The sequence below is a fragment of the Haliaeetus albicilla genome, chromosome 10 (assembly GCF_947461875.1).
Source record: "Haliaeetus albicilla chromosome 10, bHalAlb1.1, whole genome shotgun sequence".
NCBI classification, from domain to species: Eukaryota; Metazoa; Chordata; class Aves; order Accipitriformes; family Accipitridae; genus Haliaeetus; species Haliaeetus albicilla.
The window spans coordinates 26568727-26585141 of NC_091492.1; the positions used below are offsets into that span (position 1 = coordinate 26568727).

The window sequence follows — 16415 nt, forward strand, 5'->3', positions numbered from 1 at the left end:
CTCAGCCCAAGCCAGCTGACAGGCCTCCTTTGGTATTTCCAGGGCTGAATTTTCCCCTCCAACCTCCTCTTCAAAACGTGGGGGCAGGAGGCAAGAGCCAGCACCCAATTTCCGAGTTGTGGCTGGCCGCTGCACAGCTTTCCAGGAGGCAAAAATCACCTTTTCCACAGCAACAGCAAGTCCCCTCCAGCCTGGGCTGAGACAAGCACATGCTTTGCATCAAACGAAGAGCTGGGGATTATTATCATTATGCAGAGCCTTGTAGATCAGGCTCCCCCTCCATCCCCAAAATATCACAAAGAAATGGTTTCAGGGTGTCAAATGCTGTTCCTGCAAAGCCAATGGCTGCTGTAGGAGGTGGCTGGTGGCAAACAAACCACACCAAGCCACAGCCAGGGATGCACAGCAGCTTCTTCCTCTGAAGACAAGGAAGGAAAAAAACGAATACAGTAGCCAGAAGGAAAAAAAAAAAAAAGTAGTAATGGGTAACAGGCAGCAGCAACTCCCAGGGATCATGTCCCTGCTGATGGTGCAACACCCAACAGGTTAACTGCAGCCCAGTCCTATTTTAAAACTGGAAAAGTGCTGCAGTTTGATCCCAATTCATCCCTGCAGAGATATAATCATAGTCTTTGTGAGATGTAATCATAGTATTTATTTAAGAATTAAGTGTGTCTGAAAGTGGCCTAAATTCCCTGTGCAAGAGCTGAGTCAATGCCTCAGCGTCTGACTCAGCGCTGCTTCAAGGGAGCCAGTTCCTGTCTAACGTGGCAATGATTCCCATTGCCATAAGCCAAGGGGGCACCCTGCTTCGGGGACAGGGTGCTGTAGGAAATGGCACAAGCCTGAAAGCACCCAGCAAGTGAGAGGAGAGATAAGTAAGGACCACAGAACTGGTTTAAGGAAAAATGATCATCCAGAGCAATTCTGTATTTTCTTATACATATTTATTAAGAATAAATGAGCAAAGGCAGCACAGCTGGGATGCAGCACATACACAGTGGAGGGGTAAATGCTTGCAGCTTTTATATGACAGAAGGGAAAGAAAAAATACATAAAAACCTCACAAACAAACATCACTTTCCAAAGACAAGACAGACGCACACCCTAGATGCCAATATAGCAGGGTACCATTGAGCCACCTCAAGGTGCTAAGGCAGTTACCGAAGCAGCAATGGAGACTCCCATTCAGATCCCCCCCAAAAAGGTCCTTTGCAGAGCAGGTTTGAGACCTGCTGCTCCTGTGCCTGAAGGAGACAGGGCTGGGAGGAGGCTTGGGACCGCTACCAGCAACTTTCCCATCATGTGGAATGGGCTGGAGCTTACATGAAGGAGAAAGTGCTTTAAAAGCAGCCACGGACAAACTCGGTCATTATGCCACATTTTAAAACTAATTAAACATCAGAGCAAAATCAACATGGGACACAGCAGCCAACCAGCCCGGCTGAGGAAATGGCTTGGGGTTGCTCCACACCACCTGCCAGGCATCAGTATGGTCCAGAGGAGAGGGGAGGGCCCTGCTCCTGTCCCCCAAGGCAGCCCCAGGACAGCAGTGACTCTAGGCCACCCTCTTCTATTTCTGCCCCTAGCCTGGCTGGAAAACAGGCAGCGAAATTTATTTTTAAAAAACAAAATTCTCCTATTGCACCTTGACTTACTAGAGAGCAGCCCGTGGGTGTCTTCACAAGTAGTTATTGCCTCTATATTCTTCCTCTCTCCCTACACCCATATAAAGTCTTATTCTGACATTTCCCCATCTTTAGTGGGAGGAAGAAAAAAAAAACATTAAAATACCTTTATTTCATCACTAAAAACATGTGTAGTGTCCAGAAAGCCATAGCATCCTTGAGCAGCCAGCTGTTAGCAACACAGGAACTAAACAGCCAAAATACCCACAAACACTAGATTTTAAAAGCTATGCATGCAGCAAAAGCTGCAGCAGCTGCATCCTTCCTGCGGGGAGGGCTGGGTACCAGCTCACGCCAGCACAAGCTGCAGGAGCAGAAGGCTCCCAAGCCGGCCTCCAGGCAACACTGATTTCAGGTTGCCCAGGGCTAGGGCTGAGCTCTGAGCCCTCTGCTCTCCCCAGCCAGACACCGTTGGCTACGGATGCTCAGGCACGCTGCATCCAGGCAGGAAAGCTTCATTGCAAGCAGCAGCTTTCCCCGCCACAGGGACATGCTGCCCCAGGACCACCAACCCCAAAGTTTCTCTTTGGCAGGTTTGCATCACCCCCCCTCACAGCCTTCCCCACCCCACCCCCTTCCTGTTACTTCTTGAAGAACTTCTTGTTGAGGAGGAAAATGAGCAGGTTGACATTGACCTTGGCTTTATCAAACATCTTCATGACGGCTACACCCTCGTATTGCAGCTGCAGCAGGTCCTACAGGAGAGGTGACTGTCACCACTGCCAGCCCCATGTGTCCAGCCAGAGAAGGGGACTGTCCCACCCTTGGCACCCACCTGCAACATCCCCTGGGAAGAGGGGAGCCAGGACAGAGCTGGGTTTGCATCAGGACATGCAGCAGGGAAATGCATGGCGAGGCTGTCCCCAGCTTGGGGCAGGGCTCCCCATGGGCTCTGAGTCATCCCCCTCTCCCCTCCCAAAACCAGCCAGGTGTGGGGACACCGTCTACCCCCTGCACCCCCAGGCTGCCCTGGCTTCACTAGGGCACTGGCAGCCCCAGGATGAGTTCCCCACCTGGTAGTGCAGCTGGAACCGCTCCATGTCAATCCCCATGAATTTAGCTTTCACCTGGAACCTGCCCGATTCCTCACAGGGGATGATGTCAAAAATCACATTCCTGAACCTGAAGTGAAAGAGTTGCTTACTACCAAAAGGGGCCTCACGGCTTTAAATGCGACCAAGGGGCAGGTCACCCACCCACCACAACCCCTTCGGTACACACAAGGCCAGACCCACAGCCCAAAACCTGCCCCCTCCAAATCCCAACTCTCCCATGTTCTCCTGGTAATACCTGAAACAACTCACCCCATCCTTGGGGGGATGATGGTGGGCCCACATGCACCCTCCTCCCAGGCTATTTTCCTCTACCTGCCCAGGCTTTGTGCTGCAATAGCTCATCCCACGGACCAGGGGCTACGTACTGGCTGAGCGGCAAGTCCTCAATCTCCAGCAGCACGCCCTTCTCAAACAGCCGGGCCGCCGTGTAGTGCAGTGACTGCAGCTTCTTGTTCTTCCCACTGATCCTTGAAAAGAAGGGACCACACGCTCAGAGCTTGTCTCCAGCCACATGTGACCCCTTGGACCTCCAACATCTCCAGGATTCAAAACATCCAAATAGCAATTAAAGAAAAAAATTTTTTTTTTTTTTTTTAATTATTGGATTTTTGTAAGGAAACATACTTGTTGCTGGCTGCCAGGTTGTCAAGGCAGGTCTTGATGTACTGGTTGTAATAATCAATTTGCTCCTCGTAAAACAAGGTCTTGGCATTGAGGCCCTCCAGGGTCTGTCTCAGCTTCAGGACCTCCCCTTTGCGGTGCTGCCGGTAACGCCTCTGGTTGCGGATATCCTGGAGAAAACAAAGCCGCACAAGAAAGCCGATATAACTTGTTCTGAGCTTTATCGAAGCACCACAGTGGGATCTCAGGTGGGTTTAGAGAGGTGACCTCCTAACTCAGTCTCCCCCAACCCCCAAGCACACCTTGGCCAGTTCGTTGATGAGCTCCTGGTACTGATGGGCAGAGTCCACGAGCCCCAAGCTCTCCAAGCGCCACAGGTTGCGGATGATCTTGCGCTTCTTCTCTTCCATGGACAGCTGGCTGTTAGCAGCCAGGGAGCGGTTGCGTTTCAGCTTAGCAGGGGTCTGGGCATCCTGCAGCGCTCGCCTGTGCATGAGATGGTCATGGGAGGCTTCCTGGGGAGAAGAAGGTGGTAAGCCTGGCATGTGGTTGGAATGGAACACGAGGAGATGGAGCAATCGACCCCCCCTCAGACACACACTTTGATATGTCTCTCTCCGGGCCCAAAGCACATGCTTTCTCTGAAAAACAGAGCCCAGCCACTGCTAGAGCCAAGCCTTTGAGAGGAACAGGGCAGCTTTTTGCTGAGGGCTTGTTTGCCATTTCCCCAAGAAGTTTTTTAGCTCATACCCAGCAGCAGCCTCACACATCCCACCTCATGCTCCGAGGCCTGAGTCCACAGGATCTCTGGGAGGCAGTCTCCTGCCTGGGACTGGATCACATCCACCAGCATCTGCTTGGTGCTAGAGACCAGAGGGAGAGGTCAGGTGTCTGCTCCGGACTATCACCCTCCTCCCCCAGAGCAGCACATTATTTAGTTGCCTCCCAAGGGTTTCTTGCCCGCCCTCCTTGAGCATCCCAACCCCCAGAAAGCTCCCCTGAAGTCTGCAGAGCCCATCCTCACCTCAGCAGCAAGCTCCTCACGTCACTCTCCTCGCTGCTGGCCACCGGCACCAGCTTACCAGTGAGGGTGAGGGAGATCTCCATTTTGCTGAGCTGGGAGAGCACCTGCTCGGCACTGCTGTCCACCGGGCTGGGAACACTCTCCCCTGTGAGGGCACAGAGAGCCCGAGTAGCCATGGTGGGCTCAGGAGGGCTGAATTCCCCATGCCCAAAGCAATCCAGCTAGAGCTTCATGCAAGAAAAGCATCCCCATCTCCATCCTCCTCTTGCTGGGATGGGTGGTAGGCCCCAGAGCTCTACCTACCAACAAGGGACTGGACTGTAGGAAGCTCATCAAGATCTTCCAGAAGCTCATGCAGGGGGTCTCCATGGTGCGGCGCGATGGTGTCCTGGTGCTCCAGCAGGAGCTGGATGGTGCAAGGGAGGAGAGTCAGTAGCAAAGGGGCATGCAAAGAAACAGGGAGAGAAAGCTGGTCAGGAACGATGCAATGCCCTCTGCACCTGAGAGAGGACTGCAAAGTTATGAAGTTCAGGGAAGGAGAAGCAGCAGAGAACCAGCAGAAAATCTGGATTATTTTCTTGCTTAAAAAATGAAAAGAAAAAAAAAAGGCCAGGAGGAGCTGTGCTGGTGATGGGATACAGGATTGTGATGAAATGCAGCAGAAAGCCCAGGAGGTGGGAGCAGAAGAAATGGAGCCTGCCTGTCTGCAGACGAGTTTTATGCCCTTACTTTGTGCGTGTTGATGAGTTCCCCCACTGTGATGTAGATAACTGGTTTGGCCACTGCCACCATATCAGAGTACTCATCCACATTAAACCTCTCTTCTGGCTCTGGGACGCAGCAAGCAGCAGATATGAACCTCCTGCAGAGAAGGACCTCTTTGGTCAGCCCCCAAAAAACCTGCCACTGGCCTGGAGCCCCCTCCCACTCCCAATGCCATCCTGGTGCCAACCTGAACTTGTTGTGGGTGTCCTCCAGGTACTGGTTCAGCCCGCAGAGATGAGCATTCTCCCCATCAAAGGCCTTGTGGGCAGCTGCATGCTGCAGCACTTTGGCAATGGAGCCCAGGCTGCGACGGTGGTCGGGATGCAGGGTCATCCCGGCTGAGATGTCCACAATATCAAAGCCATCAGGGGCCACCACTGCCGGATTCATGAAGCGGTAGTAGAGCAGGTTCCCCACGATCTAGGGCACAAGAGAAGCTGGGTGTTGGGGAGCACATGGGCTGGTACCCAAGGAGGTGGTAGCTCAGCAGGTAAGGCTGTTTTGTCCTTGCACTGCTCAGTGGGACCCTCCCAAAGGCTCAAGGAAATGTTGACTTAGTGACTCAAGGAAAATGTTGACTTCAAGGTATTTTTAACTCAAGAGGACCTGACCTTCTGTAGAGGGATCCTGGCCCTTCACATGCACACACAGTTAAACCCCATCAAGCCATGCAGACCCCCAAGCCCAGGGGTACCTTGTCAATCTCCTCCACCGAGGCCTTGGGGAATTTCTCAGCCAAGGATGTCCTCAGGATTTTGGCCACGTAGCGCATCCCATAGCTGAGGAGAGGGCAGGGAGAGGTCTGTCAGCATGCAAGGCAGCACCAGGCTTGGCCACGCTGCCCCATCCCTACTACCCATCACTGAAGAGGTGGCAAGCCCCCAGCCTTGGGGCAATGGACATGTGCATAGGAGGGGCTGGCAGCTGCAGCATCCTTCAGCTCCCTCTCCTACCCTGCTGCCAGCCCAGACATCCCTGGAGAAAGCCTTCATCCTCCAAGATTACCACAAAGCTCAGCTTCTTACCTGCAGACACCTCAACACCAGTAGTAAAGTGCTCAGAAATGGAGTAGCAAGAAGAGCCAGCCCACTAGGGTGTTGCTGGAGGAGCAGAAGCAGCAGCACCCACTGGCATTTGGATTTCCTCTTGTTGACAGTGCAGTAACTCAGTCCTGCAGCAGCTAAGGAGCCAAGAAGCCCCCCATCACCCATTCTCCCTTTCTAAGGCCTTACTGAAGCTACCTTCAAGCCAACAGCACTGCAGGGATGTGCATACAAACCATCGAGATACATACGGGATCTTGTCTACAGAAGAGGTGATGGCAGAGATGAACTTGTCTGTCACCGTGAGGAGGTTGCAGATAGAAATATCCAGCCGCCTTTGGACCTCGGGGTGGCTGAGAGCCTGCTCAGGGCTGACCTCGTATGGGAGCTTGCTGTGAACAGAAGACAATGTCCCCATCACCCTCCCAACGCCCATCACCCTGTGGTCGGGCTAAGCCTCCTTGCCCAGGGCCTGACCTTTTCTGCCCACTCTGCGACTCAGTCTGGTTGATCCATGCCTTGTAGATGTCCACGGGGTTGGTGCGGATGCTGAGGGTCTTGTCCTGCAGAACCTCCTGTACCGGGCCACCCAGGATCTGCCGCAGGGCATTCTGCCCACGCGTGTTGCGGTAGAAGCTGACCACCATCCGGATCACCGTGGCATTCCCCGTCAGGATGTCATGGATGTGGTCCACCTTGGACCTGGGGAGAGAGACAGGACAGATGGGATGAAGGGGATGGACCAATGTGTTTGTTCTCCAATGCAGGAGGCAACAGCCAGAGGAGATAACTGCCCCTGGTTCAGCATTTTCCCAAACCTGTCCCCAAACAAGGCCACCCACCTGATCTCCTCCTGCAGTGCTGCTTTGAAGAGCTGGAGCAGCAGGTAAGCCTCCCGTGGGTTGGATGCATAGTTGTAAAGTGTAAAGATCACCGACTCCATGAATTTAGTGGACTTGTTCTGTGGCATCTGGAAGATCAGCCTGGCCAAGTACACAGGCTGGGTCTGTAGGGAAGAGGAACACCAAGCTAACCCCAAGTGTCACGGGGTGACGGGGGGCCAGGGTCCCTGCACTGCTCCCCCAGCTGCAGTGGACACAGCAGGCCCCCACCAGCCCCACCTGCAGTAGGTAGAAGAGATGCTGGTATGCCTCCAGCTTCTGCCGCTTCTCCTTGCTGAGCGACTTGAGCCCCTTCTGCTTGTCTATGGACATCATCTCCAAAAGCTGCTCCTTGTTCTTCTTGGTCAGCTTCTTGCAGTGGGAGACCACCTCCTGGAGCCGCGCAGGCAAGGAGAGAGAAGTGTTGGTGACTGCCAGCAAGCTCTGGGGAAAGGGAGCCAGAGGCACCTCAACGCTCCCCAACCCCTTCAACCGCTTCAAAAGCGAAGCGGAGAGAAGTACAAGCTGTGATGCCAAGGAGGGGAGGACCAGCTCCATGCTGGCCACACAGCTCGAGCGCTGCAGCAAAGCCACATAAGGTGGCCAAGGTCCTTCCCCCGCTGCCACACTCCCCACCTGCAGCGTGATCCTGTTCTTGACCAGCAGCCCAATCTTGATGTCCATGAGGTCCAGGTCACTCTCCAACTGCTGGCTGGCACGGATCCTCTTCACCACCTCCTCCTGCAGCCGCAGCACCTCCGACTCCTCCCAGAAGTCTTGCTGGCTCTGCTCCAGCAAGTGGATGAAGCGCCGGACGATGCTCAGCGGTGGGCTCTTAGCATGGACTGCAGCAAGGCATGGCGCTGCCATGAACACTCATGGGGAAGACTGAGCAGCTGCCCCCACCGTGGACCCTCAGATCCCCAGCACCTCACCAAGGCACCCCATCCTCTTCCCAAAAAAAGCACCTTCTTGCAACACCAGGACCCAGGACAAGATGGTGCCATACTCTGCAACACCTGCCCGGGAAGCCTTTGGGAGCAGAGGGGCAGCAAGAGCAGCCCCAGGGCTGCTCTAGCTGCTGCCAAGGGGCCACCAAGCCTCTGCCACATGGACACTGGTGGCCAGCCTGCCACTGCCTCCCCACTGTGCAGGGCCAACGAGGGAGGAGGCAGAGTCCCCTTCCCAATTAATTATAACCACTTCAGAAAAGAGACGAGCAGGCACTTACCCAGCATTCTGTAATCCCCACGGGCCTTGTTAGCTCGCACAAAAGCCTGGATTTTAATTACAGCTTTAATCTGCCAAGACAAACAAGGGGGTGGGGGATGTTTCCCACAGCATGCCTGAAACATGCAGGGAGTGGAGGAGAGCTGGACAGGCACCCAGCTGCCTGCTCCCACTGCTGGGAATCTGCCAATGCCCAGGATGAGGCAGGTCTCCACAACCCAGCGAGGGATTTCAGGATTTCACTCTCCTTAGCAGTCACTTCCCTTTTGCTTGCTGTATTTCACATGCTGCAGCAACTCCAGAGGCTCAGCTTCACTTCCCACAGCTGACACACCCCTTTCCCCCAAATTTCCTTCCCCTCTAATGGGCATCTTGAAGTCCTTGTTGGTTTTTGATGGAACTGGAGTTTTTTCTCTCCTCACACTTTATAGAGCCTGATAGCTTAGCTTCTAGACCCACCAGGCACCTTTTTCTTCCCATCTGTCCCCCGGCAAGGATGCACCAGTTTCTCCCTCCAGCTGCGCCATGAGCAGTCGGGGGCAGAGATCCAACTGCATGCTCAGAATCATCCCCTTCCATCCCCACAGATGGTGACATGCTCCCAGGAGCTGCCTTACTCCTCATCCCATCACTCACATTCTGCCTGAAGTAGCAGAGCCTCTCCTGGTACTTTCTCCGAGCCTGCCACATCCTCACACCTGCCTGGATCTAGGAGAGATGTTCAAGCAATTGGATACTGGAAGGACTCACTTGGGCAAAGCAAATGGGTGGAAAGGGGGAAAAACCATGGGGAGTTTTGCAAGACATTCTTCCCCAGCCCAAGCTCCCCCCACCCCCTCACATGCTGCCCAGCTGTGTCCTGGTCCAGCTGCCTTATTTCCCCCCCAGCTGCCTCCGTACTGGGAGCAAAGGTTGAAGGAAGAGTCTTCCAAACCTTTATCGCAGCATCTGCATTGGCTTGCAGGTAGCGCAGTCTCTCCAGGTAAGCTCTGCGCTGTTTGTGCCCTCTCCAACAAGCCTGGGCATGAGAAAAGACAACTAGCTACTGAGATCTGTGCAAGGTCACTACAATGTCCAGTTGGTTTTTCAAAGAGCACACAAGAAAAGAGGGTAACACAGCATGGGAAAAGAGAGGAAACCAGCACCCAAAGCAACTGCTGTGAGAAAACAAGCCCTGTACCATCCTCTGCAGTACCTTGGGTGCGTCCTGGCTGCTAAACGTACAGACCAGCAAGCACTGGTCCTCCCTGGACCTGCTGGAGAATGCTACAAGCAGCCACCCATAGTTTGCATGCCCCCCACACAGAGATGAGATGGATTCTGGCTACGTCACCTGGATCCTGATAGCAGCTGGCCACTGCTCCCGCAGGATGTGCCGTTGTGCCGCAAACTCCCGGCGGACAAGGAAGCCCCGCAGCCGAGCCTGCAGCCGCACCACGAAGGCAACATTGGACGCCCACAGGCACTCCTGGTCATGTGCAACGGTCACTCGGGTGACAACCAACTGTGAGGACACGATGCACCAGCGTCAGCCCCAGCGATGCCACCAGCACCCACCAAGCCCCATCCTCCCCGTACCTGGATCTCCTCCCGGCTCAGGTGCGTGGTGTTGAGGCCACCGTCATGTGGGTGCTGCCAGCTGCCCTCGAAGGTCTGCAGGTTCAGGTAGTACTCAGCACCGTCTATCAGCCTGTGTCGGATCCAGCATGGCTTCACACTCCCTGCAGCCCAAGACAGAGAGGTGCTTCTGGGGGGTGCTGCTCCCCCCTGAAATGGCTTGGGCAGGCATGCACTCCAGGGTCCTGGGTGGGTGGGGGGGGTGGGGGTGGAAGTCTTGGCAGCCCCCAAGCTTTTACCTGCTTGTCTCTTGGTGGCCATCAGAGCCGCGAGCTGCTCCTGGTACGCCACGGCGCAGGCACTCACCACACCACACAGGGCCACATCGGGGTTGCGCAGCACCCGCAGGGTCTGCGCTGCCTTCCCCTCCTTGATGGCCTGGTTGATGGCAGCGGTGCCCAGAGCCACTGCGGGAGCAGAAGGGGCTCACATGAGCCCCTTCTCCCCCCCCCCGCCTTCCACAGCAGCCCGCTGGCTGGCAGGGCCAGCACCCAGCACCCACTCTGGGGAGAGCACTCACTCCTCCTGGCTGCCACCGTGTCCTGGTTGGCCTTGCAGACCCCTTCCTGGATCTCTTCCCACCAAAGCACAGCTCCATCATCCTCTGTGGCCTGCGAGGCAGGGGGAGACAGGGCAGAGATGGGGTCTAGTGAGCTGAGAAGCGCCCCCCCCCCCCGAGAGCTTCAGCCACACTGGTCTTGCACTGCATCACCCCTCAAGCACCTTCTGCTTTGCAAGCTGCCATGCTGCCGGGGGGGATGCCACGCTGCCAAGGGGGGCATGCCACCCTACCTGGGCTTTCAGCCTTCGTGCCCGGGCCAGGACATCGTGGTAGTGCCGAGCAGTTGGGAGGGTGATGTCAGGCAGGGCGGCTGCCGGCAGCAGCAAAGCCGCCAGCGTCTTCTCAGGGTCCGCCTGCACCAGCGCCTCATTGATCAGCCGGACAGCAAGAACTCCTGCATGGGAGGGAAGGGACACACGGTTCAGCTCCCCCAGTGCTCTGGGCACCCAGCAGAGCCACAGCCCAGGGTAGCATGAGGTTCTCTAGTGCCTCATTAGGGCTCAGCTTCCATTGCAACCTCCCTCCAGGGAAGTTTGCAGAATCCCCTGCTTGACCAAACCCCACGTGGGCAGGACTCACGGTCGTTTTCATCTCGCACTGATGAATTGGTGTCATTCACGCTGTCCTGAATGTCATTCCAGCTCAGGAACTCCTCTCCTGCTTCCCTAGATTGGCCTTTCAACTGCAGTAAGTCCTCAAAATACCTGCAGGAGAGACACAGGGCAACAGCTCAGTGCATTTTAAGCAGTAACAGCACCTGCCAGAACCAGCTGCCTTGCTTTTCAAAGGGGAAAAGGTAAGGCACAGGGCAGGGAGGCTGGTGAAACAAGCCCATGCAAAGCCCAGGCCCCCTGTCCATCCCCTGCCAAGAGATTGCTCCACATCACCAATCCCAAACGCAGAGACTGTCTCCTTACCGCTGCGCATTTGCATCCTCGACACCCGAGAGGCCCAGGGCAGAGCTGACGAGGCTGCTCCAGAGCCCGTCGGGGTCCCCAGCATCCAAGGCTTGGTTAACCAGTGCCACAGCCGAAAGCATCTCCACAGCCACGAACAGCTCCTCCTGCACCAGCTCACCCTGCACAGGGCAAGCAGAGACACTGACTCCCTATACCCCCATCTCCAGCCCCAGCAGCACCCTCAGGCACAGGGGAAGCTCCCCTCCATCCTAGCAGAGGCACAGATCCCCCCAATGCCGATTGGACCCAGAGCCCATCCCCAGGAGATCTCTCACCCTTGGGTGCTGATGCTGCAGCAGTGCCAGCTGGCACTGGTACAGGGGTGCAGCGAGCGGGTACACATGAGGCAGCTGCGCTGCAGGGTCCATCAGCACTTCCAATGTTTTGGCCGGCATCCCTCGACGGATGGCCGCGTTGATCCGGCTGACAGCCCGCAGCACTGAGGGAAAGACCAGGGTGAGCTGGCACGGGTGGGTTGCAGGAGGCGACCATGCCCCATCTCCCCTGGAGCACTTGGCCAAGCTGCCAGCAGGGGATGCACCAGGCAGCAAAACCTGCTGCAAGCAACATGTTGACCCCAGCCACTCACTGGCTTGCTCCTCCTCGCCCTTCTTGTTCACCATGAGGATTCCTGCCTCCAACTCCTCCTGCTCCAGCAGGTCCATGTAGCCCAGCTCCTGCAGCGGGCAGAAAGAGGGGCTTCTGGTGTCACACCAGAACCTGCTTGTGCTGACAGAGCAGCCACGCTCAGACCCCTTGCAGAAAGCTGCTGATCCACAGAGCAAACCCCTTCCCAGGGGGGAAGCCCCCTCCTCCTGGGGACCATTGCAGTCCTGGGGTGCCACCCCAGCATGGATACCCCGCGCCTGCAGGCTCCTGCCAGCCTTTACCAGCGCCTTCTGCTGCCGGTCCATGCTGAGCTGCTCCAAGTAGCGGTCAAGGTTGTCCCGCTGGAGGCAGCGCAGGGTCAGGATGGGGTCCTGCAGTGCACGGTACAGCGCCAGCGCGTCCTGTCTCTCCAGGGCATCGTCCACCTCCTCCAGAGCTCCATGCACTAGGAGAGAGGCCAGTTCACACCCAGAGAAGGTGAGCAGGTAAATCATCCCACAACTCCAGGGAGCAAAGGGAGCTACAATTGAAGCCTGCATACCAATAATTTTAATTTGTCCTTGGAAATGCACACCCAGCCCTGCTCCCCGCGTGGTCTGAAGCTGGCCTGAGCAGACAACTCCTTTCTGCTATGCCCACCACCCCAGGGAGGCTCTCCCCTGCTGCCTGGGGTACCATGGTCACACCGATAAACTCTGGAGACCCCCCAGGAGGGAAGCCACAGCTTTGCTCACCATTCACTTTGTTGATGTTCCCTTGGATTTCAGCCTGGGTCAGACACCGGTCATAGATATCTTCACCCTCGGGGATGACCTGCAGGTACTGGAGAGGGACCCCCCCACCCTGAGCTTTCTGCACAAGAGCACTCCAACAGCACACAGCAGGGGTCCCCTGCAGATGCCTGGGCTCCTTTCCCAATCCCAAGCCCTGGGTCAACCAGTCCCCAAAGTAGAATCATTTCTCCACCACTTTCCCTCCATCTTCCGATCAGCACAAGGGCTCCCAGGCTGTGCTTTACCTGCCAAGCTTGGGGACAGTCTCCAACCAAGAGGGACCCCTCCAACTGGAAGCACCCACCACCACATCAGTGAAGGGGCTGGCTGCTCCTCTCCCAGCCTTCCCAGGACCACCCATGCCCTCCTCACCCTGTTCCTGGCATTGCTGCCCTTCTCCAGCTTTGCCCGGTGGAGCACCTCCTGGTAGGCACCAGACAGCACCTCACGCAGGTCGAGAAGCATCGCGCTGGGGTTGCGGAGGGCCATCATTGTCTGTGCCACCACTCCTCGATCCACCGCTTCGTTGATTGCCAGCACCGCAGCATGGACTAGAAGTGAAGCGGGAAGGATGTAGGTGAGACAGAGCATGGAGGGCTGCAATGAACCATCCCCTATATCCCTGCATGCAGTGGGACAAGCTGTGCCACGCACGATGGTGGGAACCCCAGCTTCTCAAAGAGGAAGGTACAGTCTCCAGTGCCCAGAAAGTCTCCATGTCTCTACAGCAAGCCCAGCTAATGCAAAACCCCTGGTGCTGCTGGCTGGGAAGGGGCTGTGCCAACCCTTGCAGCCATGCACGGGTCTGAAGGAGAGCATCTCTCAGAGCTTCTCTTAGTTTGCTGGCCCTAGATTTGATGTTCAGGGGCTGAGCCAAGATCCTGCTACAAGCTGATGCACAGCACCTCTCCCCGCAGGGGCACCCATCACCTGCTGCTTCGTCCACTGAGAGCTCATTGGCCAAAATGCCCCCGATCTTGCTGAAGGCAGGCAGCTGCAGGCCGTACTTCTCCAGCTCCCGCTTCATGTTGTTGATTTCCTCCTCTAGAGCAGAGCACAGAGGCATCACTGCTCAGCACCAGCACCGTGGTCCAGCACTGGAGCGTGGGCAGCCAGCAGAGCCCCCCACTCCCCTGCCAAACCAGAGTGGTACAGAAAACACCCACACTGGGGTAAGCATCACCAAGGCAGCTTTGGAAAAGCTCGCCCAAGGTCTTCATTCCCCACATCCCTCCAACTGCAGGGATCTGAGAGCATTGTTAGCAAACCTCCCTTGCCAGCCCCCAGCCCAGGTTCCCCCGCACAGCGCCATACCTGTGAAGTCCAATTTCCCGTACAAGTCCTGGATCTGAGGAGCCAGCCCTAGCTTGAAGAGGTACAAGCTGAAAGACAAGGCAGACACATGCCATGACCGTGCTGTCACTTGCTTCTCCCTCCCGACGTTTCTGCAACACCTGAGGCTGTCGCCCCAGCCCTGGGGGTGGCACCACCAAAGGGCTCATGAGCATGAACATGAACATGACAACAGTTTTGGCCCTGGGGCCAGGCCAGGGACACCCACCTGAGCGCATGGATGCAGTAGACCACCCGGGGCATGTTCTTCTTGTCATAGATGTCGGTGGTCTCCGGGTGGAAAATCTGCCGACAAGATAAGAGAGCTCTGGTGGAAATGGCACAAAGATGGTCCATGGGGAGGATGGTGTCCAAGGGTGGGGGGGGACAGAGATGAAGCCCCCCCTGCAACACCAGCAGTCCCCCAGTGAGTCAAGCTGGTGGCGTGCAGCCCCCGTGCTGCCACAAGGGGAAAGGCCAGTGCGTCCCTTGGCCCAGGGAGAGCAGAGGGAGGACGTTACCGAGGGAAGCCCCACATGGCTCATGGCATCACGCCAGTAGTTGATGTTATCCGTGTGCCGAAAGTGAAGCCCGGCTGCCTGGAAGAGAGGAAGCTGCGGTCAGGCTGAATCCCACCTTCTCCCATCCCTGGGGTCCCGCTCTCCCCCAAACCCACCCAGCCAGGGCATGAAGTTAAAAAGAGAGTCAAATCCTGTGGCACCCCCAGGGAAGCGCAGCTCAGATCCCGTTTGCAGCCGTACTCTGTTAAATTGTCCCTTAATGACTGCAATGAGTATGACCCTCCTTCACTTTGCATTCACCAGTGATGGAAAGGTTCCTACAAGTTTTGGGCTACACCTTCAGGAACGCAACCCCCGGTGCTGCAGTCTTACCTTGTACTGTGTCTGCTCACAGTCATAGATCTTCTTCAGAGGGACCACAGTGGGGGCAAAGCAGTGGCCCAGCTTGGCAAGGACGACCCCGTTGCGCAGGGTCTCCTCCAGCTCTATGAGAGGGGGCAGCTCCTCACTCAGGCAGGCCTCCATCCAGCTGGCAGGGTAGACATGGGGCACGTTGCAGACGCCCAGTATTCCCACCCAGACCCCTTCCAGACAGGAAAAGGGGCACCTAAAGAAGACGCACACACACCCTCCCCATCCCCATAAATCCCTCCCTGGCAGGGAGAGGTCAGCCCCCACCCCTTTGCAGCAGGGTTTAGCAGACAGGTGTTTCTCAGTTTGGGTGCAACAGCATGGCTGAGTGCCCCCCCACCCCCAACCTACCCCAAAACCACTTTTGAAGGGCCAGAAAGCACCAGGAGCAGGCAGGATTTTGCAGCCTCCCCCCACTCAGATCCCCTGGGTCTTATCCCCTTTCCCCCCCTTGCATTCCTTTTCCCCCAAAAAATTTGAGCTCGAGGCAGAGTGGCTCCCCAAGTCCAGCCCCACCGCTTGGCTTCCTCCAAGTGACACAGATACTGGTAGGCGACGTTCTGTCTCCTCTGCTCATCCATCTCATCTGCGGTGAGGCGCTCATCTGGGCAGCAACAGGGGCACCCCGTCAAACCCCGCTATTCGGGGGGAGGGGGCACTTTTTTAAGCACCCATCACCACCCAAATTAAGGCAGGTTTTTGGCACAGCAGCCTGCCTGTGCCTCCCACGGCCCTCGTGTGGGTGGCGATGATGGTGACACCGGCCAGGCCCTTCTGGCAATTGGAGGAAAGTTTCCAATTTCCCTTTTTCCCCCAAAGTAACGGCCATAGCCAGCACCCAGAGCCAACACCTGGGGGGGTCACAGCTGCAGGTCCGGGGTCCTTTCATGCCGCTGGGGCTGGAGGCACCCACGACTGCTGGGTGGCACCCAGCAGCACCCCACCAGACATATTCCTCAAAACATGTCCCGTCCAGCTGGTCCCCAGGTGCCTAGGGCCCCACCACTGTCCCCCATCCCCCCGCACCCCCAGACCTCCCTGCGCCCCCCCATTGCTGGCTGCCCCCGCCCCCCAAGGCCCGGTCACTCACGCTGCACCAGCCCCACTCCCTCCATGGCTGCGGCCGCGGCGGTTCCACCCGCGATTTGAATCTCCCGCCGCTCACGTGAGGCCGCGCAAGGGCCGCCGGGAGATGTAGTCCGGTAACGGCACCGGGGGCTGGGGGCACCGGGGGCTGGGGGCACCGGGGGCTGGGGGCGGGCGGGGCCGGGCCCGGCGAGCGCACGGAGATCAGCGCGATCCGGGGTGCGGGGGGAGCCCACGG

The 16415-nt window shown here is 56.8% G+C and overlaps 1 protein-coding gene across 1 annotated transcript; it reads right to left on the reverse strand.

The window, feature by feature from the left end:
* Positions 1 to 847: 847 nt before the first annotated feature.
* On the reverse strand, positions 848 to 16239 carry IQGAP3 (IQ motif containing GTPase activating protein 3). Its single transcript, XM_069795517.1, has 38 exons — positions 16182 to 16239; positions 15608 to 15695; positions 15053 to 15209; positions 14681 to 14758; positions 14389 to 14465; positions 14142 to 14209; positions 13758 to 13871; positions 13200 to 13378; positions 12789 to 12876; positions 12336 to 12499; positions 12035 to 12122; positions 11721 to 11884; positions 11404 to 11564; positions 11066 to 11190; positions 10717 to 10880; positions 10445 to 10535; positions 10164 to 10331; positions 9886 to 10028; positions 9641 to 9811; positions 9242 to 9325; positions 8944 to 9015; positions 8309 to 8378; positions 7714 to 7922; positions 7318 to 7470; positions 7039 to 7202; positions 6674 to 6898; positions 6448 to 6588; positions 5848 to 5932; positions 5341 to 5573; positions 5118 to 5250; positions 4692 to 4794; positions 4389 to 4533; positions 4140 to 4227; positions 3667 to 3879; positions 3368 to 3534; positions 3109 to 3210; positions 2702 to 2810; positions 848 to 2383 (listed from the first exon to the last, which is right to left on the reverse strand). Exons 1-38 carry the CDS (start codon positions 16204 to 16206, stop codon positions 2270 to 2272), a joined length of 4923 nt encoding a protein of 1640 aa, XP_069651618.1. The 5' UTR covers positions 16207 to 16239; the 3' UTR covers positions 848 to 2269.
* Between the last annotated feature and the right edge of the window lie 176 nt (positions 16240 to 16415).